We start from the raw sequence: 21611 nt of genomic DNA, 5'->3' as shown, positions 1-21611 counted from the left end.
CAAAATAATCATATAAAAACAAAACAAACACCCGACTCCTCGTACAAAATAATCATATACAAACAAAACAAACACCCGACTCCTCGTACAAAATAATCATATACAAACAAAACAAACACCCGACTCCTCGTACAAAATAATCATATACAAACAAAACAAACACCCGACTCCTCGGATAAAATAGCGGTATTAAAACAAAGACAAACACCCGACTCCTCGTACAAATTATTCGTATAAAAACAAAACAAGCACCAGCCTTCTCAGATAAAATAGCTGTATTAAAACAAAGCCGAACACCTGACTCCTAGTACAAAATAATCATATAAAAACAAAACAAGCACCAGCCTTCTCAGATAAAATAGCTGTATTAAAACAAATCGAACACCTGACTCCTCGTACAAAATAATCATATAAAAACAAAACAAACACCCGACTCCTCGTACAAAATAATCATATAAAAACAAAACAAACACCCGACTCCTCGGATAAAATAATCATATAAAAACAAAACAAACACCCGACTCCTCGTACAAAATAATCATATAAAAACAAAACAAACACCCGACTCCTCGTACAAAATAATCATATAAAAACAAAACAAACACCCGACTCCTCGTACAAAATAATCATATAAAAACAAAACAAACACCCGACTCCTCGTACAAAATAATCATATAAAAACAAAACAAACACCCGACTCCTCGTACAAAATAATCATATAAAAACAAAACAAACACCCGACTCCTCGTACAAAATAATCATATAAAAACAAAACAAACACCCGACTCCTCGTACAAAATAATCATATAAAAACAAAACAAACACCCGACTCCTCGTACAAAATAATCATATACAAACAAAACAAACACCCGACTCCTCGGATAAAATAATCATATAAAAACAAAACAAACACCCGACTCCTCGTACAAAATAATCATATACAAACAAAACAAACACCCGACTCCTCGTACAAAATAATCATATAAAAACAAAACAAACACCCGACTCCTCGTACAAAATAATCATATAAAAACAAAACAAACACCCGACTCCTCGTACAAAATAATCATATAAAAACAAAACAAACACCCGACTCCTCGTACAAAATAATCATATAAAAACAAAACAAACACCCGACTCCTCGTACAAAATAATCATATAAAAACAAAACAAACACCCGACTCCTCGTACAAAATAATCATATACAAACAAAACAAACACCCGACTCCTCGTACAAAATAATCATATACAAACAAAACAAACACCCGACTCCTCGTACAAAATAATCATATACAAACAAAACAAACACCCGACTCCTCGTACAAAATAATCATATACAAACAAAACAAACACCCGACTCCTCGTACAAAATAATCATATACAAACAAAACAAACACCCGACTCCTCGTACAAAATAATCATATAAAAACAAAACAAACACCCGACTCCTCGTACAAAATAATCATATAAAAACAAAACAAACACCCGACTCCTCGTACAAAATAATCATATAAAAACAAAACAAACACCCGACTCCTCGTACAAAATAATCATATAAAAACAAAACAAACACCCGACTCCTCGTACAAAATAATCATATAAAAACAAAACAAACACCCGACTCCTCGTACAAAATAATCATATACAAACAAAACAAACACCCGACTCCTCGTACAAAATAATCATATAAAAACAAAACAAACACCCGACTCCTCGTACAAAATAATCATATACAAACAAAACAAACACCCGACTCCTCGTACAAAATAATCATATACAAACAAAACAAACACCCGACTCCTCGTACAAAATAATCATATACAAACAAAACAAACACCCGACTCCTCGTACAAAATAATCATATACAAACAAAACAAACACCCGACTCCTCGTACAAAATAATCATATAAAAACAAAACAAACACCCGACTCCTCGTACAAAATAATCATATAAAAACAAAACAAACACCCGACTCCTCGTACAAAATAATCATATAAAAACAAAACAAACACCCGACTCCTCGTACAAAATAATCATATAAAAACAAAACAAACACCCGACTCCTCGTACAAAATAATCATATACAAACAAAACAAACACCCGACTCCTCGTACAAAATAATCATATACAAACAAAACAAACACCCGACTCCTCGTACAAAATAATCATATACAAACAAAACAAACACCCGACTCCTCGTACAAAATAATCATATAAAAACAAAACAAACACCCGACTCCTCGTACAAAATAATCATATAAAAACAAAACAAACACCCGACTCCTCGTACAAAATAATCATATAAAAACAAAACAAACACCCGACTCCTCGTACAAAATAATCATATAAAAACAAAACAAACACCCGACTCCTCGTACAAAATAATCATATACAAACAAAACAAACACCCGACTCCTCGTACAAAATAATCATATACAAACAAAACAAACACCCGACTCCTCGTACAAAATAATCATATACAAACAAAACAAACACCCGACTCCTCGTACAAAATAATCATATAAAAACAAAACAAACACCCGACTCCTCGTACAAAATAATCATATAAAAACAAAACAAACACCCGACTCCTCGTACAAAATAATCATATAAAAACAAAACAAACACCCGACTCCTCGTACAAAATAATCATATAAAAACAAAACAAACACCCGACTCCTCGTACAAAATAATCATATAAAAACAAAACAAACACCCGACTCCTCGTACAAAATAATCATATACAAACAAAACAAACACCCGACTCCTCGTACAAAATAATCATATAAAAACAAAACAAACACCCGACTCCTCGTACAAAATAATCATATACAAACAAAACAAACACCCGACTCCTCGTACAAAATAATCATATAAAAACAAAACAAACACCCGACTCCTCGTACAAAATAATCATATAAAAACAAAACAAACACCCGACTCCTCGTACAAAATAATCATATAAAAACAAAACAAACACCCGACTCCTCGTACAAAATAATCATATAAAAACAAAACAAACACCCGACTCCTCGTACAAAATAATCATATACAAACAAAACAAACACCCGACTCCTCGTACAAAATAATCATATACAAACAAAACAAACACCCGACTCCTCGTACAAAATAATCATATAAAAACAAAACAAACACCCGACTCCTCGTACAAAATAATCATATAAAAACAAAACAAACACCCGACTCCTCGTACAAAATAATCATATACAAACAAAACAAACACCCGACTCCTCGTACAAAATAATCATATACAAACAAAACAAACACCCGACTCCTCGTACAAAATAATCATATAAAAACAAAACAAACACCCGACTCCTCGTACAAAATAATCATATAAAAACAAAACAAACACCCGACTCCTCGTACAAAATAATCATATAAAAACAAAACAAACACCCGACTCCTCGTACAAAATAATCATATAAAAACAAAACAAACACCCGACTCCTCGTACAAAATAATCATATAAAAACAAAACAAACACCCGACTCCTCGTACAAAATAATCATATACAAACAAAACAAACACCCGACTCCTCGTACAAAATAATCATATACAAACAAAACAAACACCCGACTCCTCGTACAAAATAATCATATAAAAACAAAACAAACACCCGACTCCTCGTACAAAATAATCATATAAAAACAAAACAAACACCCGACTCCTCGTACAAAATAATCATATAAAAACAAAACAAACACCCGACTCCTCGTACAAAATAATCATATAAAAACAAAACAAACACCCGACTCCTCGTACAAAATAATCATATAAAAACAAAACAAACACCCGACTCCTCGTACAAAATAATCATATAAAAACAAAACAAACACCCGACTCCTCGTACAAAATAATCATATACAAACAAAACAAACACCCGACTCCTCGTACAAAATAATCATATACAAACAAAACAAACACCCGACTCCTCGTACAAAATAATCATATAAAAACAAAACAAACACCCGACTCCTCGTACAAAATAATCATATACAAACAAAACAAACACCCGACTCCTCGTACAAAATAATCATATAAAAACAAAACAAACACCCGACTCCTCGTACAAAATAATCATATAAAAACAAAACAAACACCCGACTCCTCGTACAAAATAATCATATAAAAACAAAACAAACACCCGACTCCTCGTACAAAATAATCATATAAAAACAAAACAAACACCCGACTCCTCGTACAAAATAATCATATACAAACAAAACAAACACCCGACTCCTCGTACAAAATAATCATATAAAAACAAAACAAACACCCGACTCCTCGTACAAAATAATCATATACAAACAAAACAAACACCCGACTCCTCGTACAAAATAATCATATACAAACAAAACAAACACCCGACTCCTCGTACAAAATAATCATATACAAACAAAACAAACACCCGACTCCTCGTACAAAATAATCATATAAAAACAAAACAAACACCCGACTCCTCGTACAAAATAATCATATAAAAACAAAACAAACACCCGACTCCTCGTACAAAATAATCATATAAAAACAAAACAAACACCCGACTCCTCGTACAAAATAATCATATAAAAACAAAACAAACACCCGACTCCTCGTACAAAATAATCATATACAAACAAAACAAACACCCGACTCCTCGTACAAAATAATCATATACAAACAAAACAAACACCCGACTCCTCGTACAAAATAATCATATAAAAACAAAACAAACACCCGACTCCTCGTACAAAATAATCATATAAAAACAAAACAAACACCCGACTCCTCGTACAAAATAATCATATAAAAACAAAACAAACACCCGACTCCTCGTACAAAATAATCATATAAAAACAAAACAAACACCCGACTCCTCGTACAAAATAATCATATAAAAACAAAACAAACACCCGACTCCTCGTACAAAATAATCATATACAAACAAAACAAACACCCGACTCCTCGTACAAAATAATCATATAAAAACAAAACAAACACCCGACTCCTCGTACAAAATAATCATATAAAAACAAAACAAACACCCGACTCCTCGTACAAAATAATCATATACAAACAAAACAAACACCCGACTCCTCGTACAAAATAATCATATACAAACAAAACAAACACCCGACTCCTCGTACAAAATAATCATATACAAACAAAACAAACACCCGACTCCTCGTACAAAATAATCATATAAAAACAAAACAAACACCCGACTCCTCGTACAAAATAATCATATAAAAACAAAACAAACACCCGACTCCTCGTACAAAATAATCATATAAAAACAAAACAAACACCCGACTCCTCGTACAAAATAATCATATAAAAACAAAACAAACACCCGACTCCTCGTACAAAATAATCATATAAAAACAAAACAAACACCCGACTCCTCGTACAAAATAATCATATAAAAACAAAACAAACACCCGACTCCTCGTACAAAATAATCATATAAAAACAAAACAAACACCCGACTCCTCGTACAAAATAATCATATAAAAACAAAACAAACACCCGACTCCTCGTACAAAATAATCATATACAAACAAAACAAACACCCGACTCCTCGTACAAAATAATCATATAAAAACAAAACAAACACCCGACTCCTCGTACAAAATAATCATATAAAAACAAAACAAACACCCGACTCCTCGTACAAAATAATCATATAAAAACAAAACAAACACCCGACTCCTCGTACAAAATAATCATATAAAAACAAAACAAACACCCGACTCCTCGTACAAAATAATCATATACAAACAAAACAAACACCCGACTCCTCGTACAAAATAATCATATAAAAACAAAACAAACACCCGACTCCTCGTACAAAATAATCATATAAAAACAAAACAAACACCCGACTCCTCGTACAAAATAATCATATAAAAACAAAACAAACACCCGACTCCTCGTACAAAATAATCATATAAAAACAAAACAAACACCCGACTCCTCGTACAAAATAATCATATACAAACAAAACAAACACCCGACTCCTCGTACAAAATAATCATATAAAAACAAAACAAACACCCGACTCCTCGTATTGAATAGACGTATATATAACAAACACTTGACTTCTCAAGTTATCCTATGAATAAATTGGTCACGTTCCTTTAAGGTTAAGATGAGAAAAGTGTATTTTGATTCGACATAAGCTTACGACAGTTCTTGTCCATTCGTTTTTGATGCGTTTTGTTTTTTGATTTTGCCATGTGATTATGGACTTTCCAAATTGATTTTCCTCTGAGTTCAGTATTTTTGTGATTTTACGTTTTAATATACATCATAAGCTCTAATAAGCTTTTGATTGAATTTAAAAACATATACATAACATATAAACAACCTCATTTTAAAGTTATAAAAATAAGACAACCTGTACTACGAAGTTAAATCTCACATGCAAAGCATGCAATACAAATTAAGCAACAAAATTAGAATGAAGTAAAACATTGTTTACATACATTAAATATTTTTGTATACACAAAAAGTGCATCAATACTAGTTCAAAGCAACCAAAAGCAAAATAAATAATAAACAGATGTTATGAACCGTTCCAGGAATAAACAAGACTTATAAAATGTGAAAAACTATTTGCAGTCCTGAAATGGTTTGGAAGACTGTTCCATAAAGTTAGGACAGCAAAATTGATATATTTTTTACCGTAAAGGGTTGACTTTACCTGTGGAACATCTAGACCGTAACGGGTTGACTTTACCTGTGGAACATCTAGACCGTAACGGGTTGACTTTAACTGTAGAACATCCAGACCGTAACGGGTTGACTTTAACTGTGGAATATCCAGACCGTAACGGGTTGACTTTACCTAGAACATCTGGACCGTAACGGGTTGACTTTACCTGTGGAACATCGAGACCGTAACGGGTTGACTTTAACTGTAGAACATCCAGACCGTAACGGGTTGACTTTAACTGTGGAATATCCAGACCGTAACGGGTTGACTTTACCTGTAGAACATCTGGACCGTAACGGGTTGACTTTACCTGTGGAACATCGAGACCGTAACGGGTTGACTTTACCTGTGGAACATCCAGACCGTAACGGGTTGACTTTAACTGTAGAACATCCAGACCGTAACGGGTTGACTTTAACTGTGGAATATCCAGACCGTAACGGGTTGACTTTACCTGTGGAACATCCGGACCGTAACGGGTTGACTTTACCTGTGGAACATCGAGACCGTAACGGGTTGACTTTAACTGTGGAACATCGAGACCGTAACGGGTTGACTTTAACTGTGGAACATCCAGACCGTAACGGGTTGACTTTAACTGTGGAACATCCAGACCGTAACGGGTTGACTTTAGCTGTGGAACATCCAGACCTTCACGGGTTGACTTTACCTGTGGAACATCCAGACCGTAACGGGTTGACTTTACCTGTGGAACATCCAGACCGTAACGGGTTGACTTTAACTGTGGAACATCCAGACCGTAACGGGTTGACTTTAACTGTGGAACATCCAGACCGTAACGGGTTGACTTTACCTGTGGAACATCCAGAATAATTACATACCTGAATTGAAACTTAGATTTGTTGACACTCACCAAACGTTGTAGGCACACAGGATATGCTGTTTTTAATCTTGAACACGTTATCACAGGAATCAGGCTTAATATGATTTAATACGCAAGACCCGCGTTTCGGCTATATAGAAATCATAAGTGACGCTCAGATCAAAATAGTAATGACGCCATACAGTTTTTGTAGATTATTAAGAACCTAAAACTTTTTCTATGAAAGAAATTGGTGATGCCGTTTTATCTCCATCAGCTGCGGAATTTATCCAATGAATTAAGTTGTTCGTGTTGTTTTCTCCTTGGGGTTTTTTGAATGTTTGCCTTTGAATTTAGTTGATCATATTGCTTTCCCCTTGAATGTTTTAGGTGTTTGCCTATGAATTAATTAGATCATGTTGCTTTTTTCATGAGAGTTTTGATTTTCATATTGCTTCGTTTTCGGGAGTTTCGGATGTTTTCCTATGAATTAAGTTGGTCATGTTTCTTTCTCCTCGTTAGTGTTGGTTGTCATGTTTCGTTGTCTTCGGTGAATTCTTGGTCATTTTCTTCTATCTTCGGGAGTAGTGGTTGTCCAAATAATTATGACGTCTCAGAAGGCTATTCTAAATGTTTGCTTTGAAGCCGTCCATGCAAGGCGTCAAAGCAAAAATATAATAGCCTTTCAAGATGTCATAATTATTCGGACTAGAGTACCGGAAGCTATCCTATGAATTTAATTGGTAGTGTTTGTTAATCTTCAAAGGTTAGCTTTTATGATTTCTTGAGTTATTTTGATTCATCTTCATCTGTTTCCAAAATTAACTGATAATTATTTTATTACTTGAATTGAAACAACATATGAGCTGCGTCTAATAAAAAAAGTAAATTTCAAAAATACTGAGCTCCGAGAAAATTTCACCAAAACAATGTACTCATATATACAAAACATACAAAAGAAGTGGGGTTTGCATGCGACATGAGCATCACATTATAACCCCTCTCGTTTCAAATAGCTATGCACTGATATGGAATCCTGGGTAAAATTCAGAATGGATGGGGATTGTGTCAAAGAGACAAAACCCCGACCAAAGCAGAAAACAGAAAAAGGCCACCAATGTTCCTCAACACAGCGGGAAAATCTTCAAGAAAGGGATGATAATAAGTCTACCAATAATTGACAACTACAGCTTATGCATTCGGTGCATCTTTTCAACTGAACCATTCTTTAAGCATATTTTACATTTAAGAGTTTTAGTTTTGTTGGTTTATTATGGGGTTCACTTAGAACATTAGTTCCAATAACACTGATTTATCAATATGTCACATATTTACACTAATCTATAACGACAATTGTATATTACTAGGTATTTACTAGCATTGTAATGACAGTCTATTGTAATCTTTCGAGTCATAAGTTTTAGATTTACTGTAGACCTCATGGTAGACAATCTAGTTTATTAACAATTTGTATACAAGGAATAAGCGATTTCCAGACAATTTATACTGATGTATTTCAAAGTAACCACTAATCTGTTTATCGAAATTGATTTACTTAGAAATAAGTACACTTTTCATAACTCGTAAAAGAACTGGGTTATTTCAACCTTATAAACCGGCGGTAAATTTCTGCTGAATTCTTACCAAATACAATCAGAATGGCGTAATTTATGTTTTTTACAAAATAATCTGAAAATGACGTAAAAACAAAGAGAAGAATAAAAATAAACATAAAGTATTTGAATTCAATTTTAATATGAAATTATAAAGAAATAACAAATAGTTACTAAACAAAAAGCAGTGTATCACAAAAACAATGAGTTGGCACAAAACAATATATATATACATGTACAATTCTCAAATAGTTCTACGTGTACAGCAAAGGTTGCATCTAAATTTGGTTATAAATATCCAAAAATATCCTGCAATGTTGTTTGTTTTACAAAACTCCGTATACAGTACTCAAAAATGTATGGCACTTTGTTACTTGAAGAAGTCACACGCTTTTGGGATGTGGGATACAGTTCAAGGGTTTAAAATTATTAAATATGGGGAAAATGAAAGAAAAATGGGGGAAGTGGTAAGAAACACAAGAGAAGCGCGGTTTGCAGAATAAATGGCACCACCTTACCCCCGGGCTCGCTTCAAAAAGCTATACACTGATATAAAATTCTGGGTACTAAATATTCAATACGATGTCCCCTTCCCACTGTAACGTTTAAATTAGATGCATGTACACATGCAAGTAAAGGTCATCATACTTTATCTTTTTTTTTTAATTCTTATGAAAACAAAAACATTATTTATCTTATCAAATGATTCTGTCGTGGTAGAACAAAGAAAGGGAAAAGTGATATGTTTGAGTACTTGCAATGTCAACGGAACCCATAGTCCGTAAAAATCGCTTAACCATAACAAAACTCAAGCTTGATTTAGAAGTACTTATTTTAAAATTATATACCAAATATGTAATTAATTCATTCAGACATTAAAGAAAGAAAAAAAAACCACAAAGAGTATCTTCAAAGGCTATAACTTTCTCAAAAATAACTCAATGAGAACGAATCTAAACTCGGTCTAAACATTTACAAAAAAAAACAACTAGACGCTGATAGCAATATAGATGTTTAGTATTTGATTTTATACAAGATAAATGCACACATTGAACGAATAGAATCCGCATAAACAGTTGTAGGGTATGTAATGGGTTCGCAGTGAGGTGGGAGCGTGTGCTCAATTTATATGGTGTCACTGTTTATTCTTAATGAAAAACACTTTATTCCTTAGGTTTTTTATGTGATCATATGCGAGTACTGATTTAGTGTCATATCGTATTCATTTCCTTTATTTTGTGTGCAGAATAATCATGTTCATCTCTTAATGGCAAGATTGTATTCAGTTTTCTCTCAGCGTCAAATATATCTATTAATTTCTCAAATTTCTTTTTAATTTCCCCTTATCGTCCATATAATTGACTCATAGGCGTACCTAAATTCTCATGTATCGCCACAAAAAGCACATGTAAGAACAACATCATCGGACAAGAAACCATAAAAATATGGAAAAACTTTTAACTTTTCTGTTGTAAAAGGACGTCCATTTAATCATTTTGATAGTCAGGGAGAAAGGATATTCAAATTGAATATAGTATCAAACAGGACAAGATCATGATAAAGCACTGAATACATTCATTACATGAAATACTTATGTACAAAATAGAAAATAAATCTTCGCTAGGTCATGTAAGTACCATGCATAAACAAAATGAGCGAGGCTTGCATAAAGGGACAATGAATAATCCGTCAGAGAAAATCCTTCTGTAACAGGGTTGTAAGTTCCGGAGTATCTAAGAACTGCTGCATCCGTAGTAAGTTCATATTCAAATGCAAGACTGTGCGTATTCCACTTCTGGTATACACGAAGAAATGGTATACATGACATCTACTACGTATGTTGTAAGTTTATATTCAAAATGTAACACCATGAGTTTATCACTTCCGGTATGCATGACTCCTGCTTCGTCTTTTGTTAATTTAAATTTAAATGTAACACTATGAGAAGTCCACTGCCGGTATACATGAGGGTATACATGGCTCCTGCTACGTCTGTTGTAAATTTAAATTTAAATGTAACACCATCAGAATACCACTTCCGGTATACATGGCACCTGCTATAACTGTTAATCCATACGACCAGGATAAGTCCCGATTTTTAGCGCCATAAATCACAATCCCTAATACTGTAAATCCAGCTGAAAAATAAAACAAACAATTCATTCTTTCCTTCACTCGAAGTGATTACACATCAACATACAACTATTATAACTTTACTTTTACGGCATAAAACAAACAAGATGGAATACCACTGACTAAACAGGTTTGTAAAGTATTTAAGTGTACGCAAAATGATTCCTTGTGACTTTTTTTATATAGGATAGCTATTCAAGAATAGATGATATGGATGACAACGTTAGTATATTGGTTGTATGTATTTTAGTTATACAGTAAAAGAGAGTGGACGAAAGATACCAGAGGGAAATTCAAACACATAAATCGAAAATAAACTGTTGTAAGTCTGAGATTACCATTGAAATATTCAAGATAAGGAGATGTAGTATGATTGTCAATGAGAAAATTATCCATTAAAGACAAAAGAAAAGACAGTAACCCCCACTGGACAAAGTCTCCTTGGTTTTATATAATAGTCCGTAGTTAATGCCTAGATTTAGTATATTTAAACTGTAATCGGTGTATAAACTTGATATTAAACAAAAATGTATATTAGTTTGCATTGGTCATATCAGTGCGTTTTAGAACATGTGGTAATGAGTTTTGCTTTTTTGAAGGCCTTTTGGTGATCTATTGCAGTCAACTTCTACGTCATTTTTGTTTCTAGTCGAGAGTTGTCATTGACAATCAACAAATGGAAGTTTTTAACGACCTTGACTGGCTATACAGTATTGACAATCATACCTTATCTTCTTATTTTTATATGATTTTGCTAGATAATGGACAAGTCAACTCACGTGACATGTTTCTCCTTCAGAGGGTCAGGAGGGTTAGGGCTAACTCACGTGACATGTATTGGCATAGACTAGAGAATTCTCCATCTGATTTATTGAAAAATGCTTATGCTGAGTTAAAAAAGATAGAAAGTAAAGGTCAAACTAGCTCCAATAATTCATGGCTCTCTAATATCATTTTCTACAGTGAAAAATTGGGTATTGACCTAAATATATGTAAAAATTTAGGAAAAAATAAATTTAAAAACTTATTGAAAAAACAGCTCAAATTAAATTTTCAAAATGATTGGGAGAAAATGCGAGATTTTTATTTACAGAATCAAGGCAAATTGGACACTTATTTTTCATTCAAAAGGTCATTTGACTATGAAAATTATTTAGATTTAAAGCACCCACAAAAACATTTGTTAACAAAATACAGACTTAGCAATCACTGTTTAAGAATAGAAACTGGCAGACATGAACGAATTACCAATGTATGTGGTAAATATGAAATATTACCTCGACATGAGAGGATATGTTTATATTGTAATTCAAATTGTATTGAAAATGAAATGCACTTTCTTCTGGAGTGCCCTATTTACAATAACCTCAGAAGAGATATCACTGATTATATAAAAAAATACCCCAGTTTAGATAGTTTAAATAGAAATGATCTTTTTTCATGGATCATGATTAATGAAGATAGCAGATTTTTATCTATTTTATGTGCATACCTTGATAAAGGCTTGCAACTAAGAAAATCAGAAAATTAGTAAAATACTCTAAAATATATCAAATTATCTCCCCTTGACCACTGATCCTTTCTTCATGCATTTGAATTATTATTTTATGTTTCTTTAATCACTCTGTAATGTTTATGTCATGTTGTAATTAATGTTATGCTCTTAATGGGCCCTTTAATTTGGAAAATAAAAATATTGTAAATATTGTATTGTATTGTTTCTCCTCCAGAGGGTCAGGAGGGTTAGGGATAACTCAGTTAATGATGCTCGTTTCCTTTGTATCACGTGACATGTTTCTCCTTCAGAGGGTCAGGAGGGTTGGGGATAACTCAGTTAATGATGCTCGTTTCCTTTGTATCACGTGACATGTTTCTCCTCCAGAGGGTCAGGAGGGTTGGGGATAACTCAGTTAATGATGCTCGTTTCCTTTGTATCACGTGACATGTTTCTCCTTCAGAGGGTCAGGAGGGTTAGGGATAACTCATTTAATGATGTTCGTTTCCTTTTTATACAAGTATCAATAATTAGTACACTCTTATAGTCAACGTACTTATGCCTCTTACAATAAGTAGATAGGTACGTTTTACATGTATGTGAAGTAGCATGGTATATTCTGACATCAGACTCGGACTTCTCTTGAACTGAATTTTAATGTGCGTATTGTTATGCGTTTACTTTTCTACATTGGCTAGAGGTATAGGGGAGGGTTGAGATCTCACAAACATGTTTAACCCCGCCGCATTTTTGCGCCTGTCCCAAGTCAGGAGCCTCTTGCCTTTGTTAGTCTTGTACTATTTTATTTTAGATTCTTGTGTACAATTTGGAAATTAGTATGGCGTTCATTATCACTGAACTAATATATATTTGTTTAGGGGCCAGCTGAAGGACGCCTCCGGGTGCGGGAATTTCTCGCTACATTGAAGACCTGTTGGTGACCTTCGGTTGTTGTTGTTTTTTCTATTGTCGGGTTGTTGTCTCTTTGACATATTCCCCATTTCCATTCTCAACTTTAAATTACCTGCGACAAACGTAGATACCATTCCAATAATAAATATGGCCTTGTTAGAAGTTGACTGTGGATGGAATATAAACAGCACCAAAAATACTAAGGCCAGGAAAGCAGCAAATAGACCCAACGTTTCCAGCGCCTGTGTAGCTTCAAACCATGCTGAAATATAAATACATTAAAATAGACCCAATGTTTCCAGCGCCTGTGCAGCTTCAAACCATGCTAAAATATAAATACAATAAAATACACCCACTGTTTCCAGCGCCAGTGTAGCCTCAAACCATGCTAAAATATAAATACAATAAAATACACCAAATGTTTCCAGCGCCTGTGTAGCTTCGAACCATGCTGAAATATAAATACAATATAATAGACACAATGTTTCCAGCGCCTGTGTAGCTTCAAACCATGCTAAAATATAAATACAATAAAATAGACCCAATGTTTCCAGGGCCTGTGAAGCTTCAATATGTTCAAACCATGCTGAAATATAAATACAATAAAATAGACCCAACGTTTCCAGCGCCTGTGTAGCTTCAAACCATGCTAAAATATAAATACAATAAAATACACCTAATGTTTCCAGGGACTGTGAAGCTTCAAACCATGCTGAAATATAAATACAATAAAATAGACCCAACCTTTCCAGCGCCTGTGTAGCTTCAAACCATGCTAAAATATAAATACAATAAAATACACCTAATGTTTCCAGGGACTGTGAAGCTTCAAACCATGCTGAAATATAAATACAATAAAATAGACCCAACGTTTCCAGCGCCTGTGTAGCTTCAAACCATGCTGAAATATAAATACAATAAAATAGACCCAATGTGTCCAGGGCCTGTGAAGCTTCAAACCATGCTAAAATATAAATACAATAAAATAGACCCAACGTTTCCAGCGCCTGTGTAGCTTCAAACCATGCTGAAATTTAAATACAATAAAATAGACCCAATGTTTCCAGCGCCTGTGTAGCTTCAAACCATGCTGAAATATAAATACAATAAAATAGGCCCTATGTTTCGAGCGCCTGTGTAGCTTCAAACCATGCTAAAATATAAATACAATAAAATAGACCCAATGTTTCCAGTGCTTACGAAGCATAAACCATGCTTCAATATAAATACAATAAAATACACCTAACGTTTCCAGCGCCTGTGTAGCTTCAAGCCATGCTGAAATATAAATACAATAACATAGACACAATGTGTCCCGCGCTTGTGTAGCCTCAAGCCATGCTGAAATATAAATACAATAACATACACAATGTGTCCCGCGCTCGTGAAGCTTCAAACCATGCTGAAATTTATATACAATAAAATAGACCCAATGTGTCCAGCGCCTGTGTAGCTTGAACCAGAGGCGGATTTTGAGAGGGGGCCAAGGGGGCCAGGGCCCCCTCCTTTTTGGAAAAGAATGATTGCTTATATAGAGAATCACTGAAGCATGACTAGAACGGGCCCCCTCTCAGGTTAGTCAGTGGGCCCCCACTTATGAAAATTCCTGGATCCGCCACTGGCTTCAAACCATGCTGAAATATAAATACAATAAAATAGACACAACGTTTCCAGCGCTTGTGTAGCTTCAAACCATGCTGAAATATAAATACAATAAAATAGACCCAACGTTTCCAGCGCCTGTGTAGCTTCAAACCATGCTGAAATATAAATACAATAAAATAGACCCAATGTTTCCAGTGCCTGTGTAGCTTCAAACCATGCTGAAATATAAATACAATAAAATAGACCCAATGTGTCCAGGGCCTGTGAAGCTTCAAACCATGCTAAAATATAAATACAATAAAATAGACCCAATGTTTCCAGTGCCTGTGTAGCTTCAAACCATGCTAAAATATAAATACAATAAAATAGACGCAACCTTTCCAGCGCCTGTGTAGCTTCAAACCATGCTGAAATATAAATACAATAAAATAGACCCAATGTTTCCAGTGCCTGTGTAGCTTCAAACCATGCTGAAATATAAATACAATAAAATAGACCCAACGTTTCCAGCGACTGTGTGGCTTCAAACCATGCTGAAATATGAATACAATAAAATAGACGCAACGTTTCCAGCGCCTGTGTAGCGTCAAACCATGCTGAAATATAAATACAATAAAATAGACCCAATGTTTCAAGCGCTTGTGTAGCTTCAAACCATGCTGAAATATAAATACAATAAAATAGACCCAACCTTTCCAGCGCCTGTGTAGCTTCAAACCATGCTGAAATATAAATACAATAAAATAGACCCAATGTTTCCAGCGCCTGTGTAGCTTCAAACCATGCTGAAATATAAATACAATAAAATAGACCCAACGTTTCCAGCGACTGTGTGGCTTCAAACCATGCTGAAATATGAATACAATAAAATAGACGCAACGTTTCCAGCGCCTGTGTAGCGTCAAACCATGCTGAAATATAAATACAATAAAATAGACCCAATGTTTCAAGCGCTTGTGTAGCTTCAAACCATGCTGCAATATAAATACAATAAATACCCAATGTTTCCAGCGCCTGTGTAGCTTCAAACCATGCTGAAATATAAATACAATAAAATAGACCCAATGTTTCCAGCGCCTGTGTAGCTTCAAACCATGCTGCAATATAAATACAATAAAATAGACCCAATGTTTCCAGCGCCTGTGTAGCTTCAAACCATGCTGCAATATAAATACAATAAAATAGACCCAATGTTTCCAGCGACTGTGTGGCTTCAAACCATGCTGAAATATGAATACAATAAAATAGACCCAACGTTTCCAGCGCCTGTGTAGCGTCAAACCATGCTGAAATATAAATACAATAAAATAGACCCAATGTTTCAAGCGCTTGTGTAGCTTCAAACCATGCTGCAATATAAATACAATAAATATACCCAATGTTTCCAGCGCCTGTGAAGCTTCAAACCATGCTGAAATATAAATACAATAAAATAGACCCAATGTTTCAAGCGCCTGTGTAGCTTCAAACCATGCTGAAATATAAATACCATCAAAAATACTCTCGATAAATATATTCTAAATATTGTCAATTTCTGTCTTGCTTCTTATTTGAATAAAGTACATACTATTAAATTCAGAAGTGAAATTGGGAATGTGTCAAAAAGACAACAACACGACCAAGGAGCAAAGAATAACCTAAGGCCACCAATTGGTCTTCAATGCAGCAAGAAACTCCCGCACATGGAGGCGTGCTTCAGAATATTCTTTATACGTCTATACTAGTTTCAAAAAGAATTTTCCTCGATATTTTATCGTCTTAGATTGGAAAGAAGTAACATTAACAAATAAGGAGGAAAAGAAAGACATTGGGATAGACTACTTAAAAAGCATTTTTTTTCAAATCATCACATCGAAATCCGTCGTGAGAGGTCAGAGGTCACGATGTGACACATCACTGGTTTGAAAAGAGATTTTTGCTTTTCTTCAGGGTAATTTGAGGTTTTAGTATGAATAACGTTTTCTAAAACATTTTGTATGTATGGGCGTTATGATGGAGCTATACTGCATGTGTACTGTGTCAAAAAAAATATCCTATGGATATACTTTTTTTACAATCAATTACAAAATGAATTGTCCTTCATTTACAAAAGACGGTTCATTTCCAAAATAGCCATAGGATAATTTAAAAGTATCAACATTTGATTTTCTATGTATTTCAGAATAGCATCCGACCATCTTTGGTAAAAGAAAGACAATTCATTCCTGTAAAGATATAAATACATTGCTGCACATTTTTTTTCAATAATGAGATAATAATATGAGTATTGCTGAGGTAAACATTTAGGGATTAAGGTCGAACTCGCGAAGCATGATTTAGCTCTAAATTGAAAATTTAATATTTATTTATTAATTTCTGTGCAAAAGTTTAGGATATTTTTCAAAACTTATTCTTTAAAAGGTAGAATGTTCATTGCAGAAAATTAAATAGAATAAAGTATAGAAATAAGGACGTCATGCTAATTTGGAAAAAAATATTTCAACACGTAAATTTCTTTAAAAAAACCATTCTTAAACAGTTCTCTTTATTAGACAAATAAATTATAAGAGATAAACTTCAAACAGCTGACCGATTCATTTTCACTTCAGATAATTCAGTAGAAATTAAAACTATATATTACCAAGGAATGTTATATTGATACTATAACCAGTATCATTAGCCCGTAATTCATTACATACCTAAATTTGAACAGTTACTGAGACATATAAATGTGTAACAATTGTTCCATAGTCCTTTAGAAGAATATTTATCCACTGACCAATAGGGTGTACCAAACCCCAGTACATGGAATGTAAATCCGTTCCCAAACACAAAGAAAAATGTGCGAATTAAAGTCACAATCTTTTTAAAGTCGTACATTTCACTGACGTCTGTAGCCGAACTTCGTAATAATAATTGGCAGTATCAAAAATAATTTTCTTGTCTTTTTTTTTCTCCAGATGACAAGTTTTATGTCACATTAACAAGTGTACCTGTTATTAATTATTTTTTTCAGAAGAGACAACAGGTGCGACCCCGGGGAGTTATGTGTTAAATAAAGATCGTGATTTATAACCATTGGACGGTTATGTCATGTGAGGTGTTATATGACAATTATAGACAGTCAAAATAGAATGCAGCTAAACTGGAGAAAATATCCACATCCCAAAGCAAATTTGTACATCTATTTTTTTTTCTCAAAAATATGAACTTATATAAAGCCAAAATACCACTTTATTCTTCATCCCTTTCCTCTCCGAGTTATTTATTTTATTTTCTCTCCGAGTTTTGTATTTTATTTGTATCAAATAGTTTATTAGGTATTTTTCTGTAGAGCTCCTATCAAAAATAAAATAATCAAATAAAAAAAAAATCTCTATCACGTCATCATAAAATTCTGCAATCGTCAGATAAGCCTTGCCGTATAAAAAACACAAGACACTGAAGATGGAGATCAAGACCAATATATATAAGCTAAGACAACACGAAACAAATTCTCACTGTGGACTTCTTTAAAAAGATCTGTTTTTTTTTATTAGTTCATCAACACTTTGGTATATCGTTTGGAGTGTCAACTTTGTAATATTATTGTAAGGTGATAGTATACATGTATAGAGTTTGGTGATCATCAACACTTTGGTATATCGTTTGGAGTGTCTACTTTGTAATATTATTGTAAGGTGATAGTATACATGTATCACTTACATGAACTACATGTAACAGACATTTCAATAAATATCACAAGTTAACAATCCAAGTTAACAGCTTTTATTTGTTACAAAAAGTGAAAAATTGAATGCGTCCAAATCACTTTTCTGGATAGTATTTCACCAGGAACGCTCAAAGCTTTCGTTAAAGTAGTAAATATCAAAAGACGATGTGGTATGATTGCCAATTGTTTAATGTAAAAGTAATGAAAAACATCTGAAAAAAACCAAGCAAAAAAGATACATAAATTTCGACTAAAAAAGAGAAAATAACAATCAATACAAATAATAATGATCAATGACTTCCGGTAATGTTTCTACTCTAATTAAATCTGCGCTGAACATGCCATTATAATTCATTAAAAGATAATTTTTGATCTGAAGCAGTAAGACTAACATCTGTTGCAAATATAATTGTGTATCCGACAGAAGACAAATTTAAGACAAGAGCGGTGTACTATTTTAACATATGTTTAGATTTTTATCTGTGCTGAGAATCGGCGACATTCCTGACTATTTCTACCGGCAAAATAGTTGGTATTTAATTCATTCAAGTCAATGCATTTGGCTGTACTTCTTTGTACATGTTAAGTGGTTAAAATGGTTATTTAAACATTCTTTTTTTAAATCATGCTGATGTATGCATATTGAATCTTAGTCCTATACTGACCATTGCTAATGATTTGTCGAATTTATAAAATGACAAGTATCATTGAGTATAGGTATATGTCTTATTTCTCATGTAGGAGATCTTTGTCATATCTGTTTCTTTATTTCACAAATCAGATAACTTTCTGACGCTGTCATGGCTGTTACAATCTAATTAATTTGTCTTAGTATTTTCCAAATGATAAGTACTTGTGTAATACATGTAAAGGGGTATTTTGGCATTTCTTTTAGTGTCTCAGTTTCGTGACTAGAATCGTTTTTTTCCTGATTTTTTTTTATCAGTAGTGTTTTCCAACAAACAGGCACATCTCCCCCTATCGTACGTCATTCGTCCTCTAATTAGCCGAATGTAATATTTACCTGCATGATATGGTAGATATTGACACCTATGTTTATTTATTCCACACAGTAGCCACAATCCTGTATGATAGAAATCCTCTCCATGAGACCAGTAAGCAGTTGAAAATCCAACTAAATGTACAATTAGCGAACACGATAAAATATTCAAAATAATATATACCAAACTACAAAACTTTGCACCAGATTTTCCACACGCTGGCATTCTACTAGTGTCATAATGTGCACATAGAATCCCTCTCTCGTCGTCTTCGGAATCGTTATCAGCCATTTTGTAGAAGTTTAAGTTGCATGATTAACCTAAATGCACGTCCTACAGAACGTGTGTTAAGGAAATATCAAATTACTCATAATAAACAGACAGAGCGTAATAAGAAAATCGCAAGTTATTTTAACCTGCTGTAGAATCAATTAATGTGTCTTCATGCATAGTCTACTACCTATGTACACATTCTCTTATTCTAATCTATCAGATCTTTGGACGAAAAGTTTTCTAGCGATTTTACTTGTTCTATTTCAGCAACTTTTGATAATTATTCTGATAGTTTAAATTATGACTACGGTCAAAGCGAAAACTACAATGGGTCCGACCTTGCACGACCAGAGTCTCAGCGGAGCTCTGTTTGAGTGAGTAAATCCTTATCATCTACCATTGAGGCTATAACATGTATGGTTCATTTAAGAGGGTAAACGTACGCTTACTTTGTGGGTGGTAAGCACAACCTTCCATTTAGGGGTGATTTCGGGTGCTCCGGAAGGCTAAACAAATTCAGCTGCACATGTCGCACCTGTAGTGATTATTCTATCGAGTGTTTGATAGCTATATATACTCACGTATAACCAAATCTTATATTGTAATATATCTTTTATTTTGATTTTAATGTAATTAATAACGGTAGTGCACAAATATGTGAACAACTTATCTACATGCAATTATATATAATATGCATATATATGCAATAGTTATATTTTTGAAAAATAAAGTTGAGGTTCGTTTTAGTTACCGGTATTCTGCCTCAAGTATTCTGCACAGCTAAGTTAACACACGTCCACGAAATATTACTTCCATGAATGACGATATTTTCACAGAACGATGTCTTCGGCTGTTTTACTGGTATAGCCATGAGTGACGATACGTTCACAGAACGATGTCTACGGCTGTTTTATTGGTTTAGCCATGAGTGACGATATTTTCACAGAACGATGTCTACGGCTGTTTTACTGGTATAGCCATGATTGACGATACTTTCACAGAACGATGTCTAACTGTTTTACTGGTATAGCCATGAGTGACGATACGTTCACAGAACGATGTCTACGGCTGTTTTACTAGTATAGCCATGAGTGACGATACTTTCACAGAACGATGTCTACGGCTGTTTTACTGGTATAGCCATGAGTGGCGATACTTTCACAGAACGATGTCTACGGCTGTTTTACTGGTATAGCCATGAGTGACGATACGTTCACAGAACGATGTCTACGGCTGTTTTACTAGTATAGCCATGAGTGACGATACTTTCACAGAACGATGTCTAGCTGTTTAACTGGTATTAAAATTATAGGATTTCTGTTTTACCTGAAGTTATTGACGAA

General features: G+C 34.0%; 1 protein-coding gene across 1 annotated transcript; it reads right to left on the bottom strand.

The window, feature by feature from the left end:
• Window positions 1-11089: 11089 nt before the first annotated feature.
• LOC134702390 (uncharacterized) lies at window positions 11090-20402 on the bottom strand. The gene is made up of 3 exons (XM_063563295.1): window positions 20019-20402; window positions 13811-13960; window positions 11090-11296 (listed from the first exon to the last, which is right to left on the bottom strand). The coding sequence occupies exons 1-3, from the start codon at window positions 20284-20286 to the stop codon at window positions 11145-11147; spliced, it is 570 nt and encodes a 189-aa protein (XP_063419365.1). The 5' UTR covers window positions 20287-20402; the 3' UTR covers window positions 11090-11144.
• Window positions 20403-21611: the final 1209 nt, after the last annotated feature.

Source organism: Mytilus trossulus, unplaced genomic scaffold (genome assembly GCF_036588685.1).
Source record: "Mytilus trossulus isolate FHL-02 unplaced genomic scaffold, PNRI_Mtr1.1.1.hap1 h1tg000445l__unscaffolded, whole genome shotgun sequence".
NCBI lineage: Eukaryota > Metazoa > Mollusca > Bivalvia > Mytilida > Mytilidae > Mytilus > Mytilus trossulus.
The sequence above is the reverse complement of the archived record's forward strand: the minus strand, read 5'-3'. Positions and strand labels throughout refer to the sequence as shown.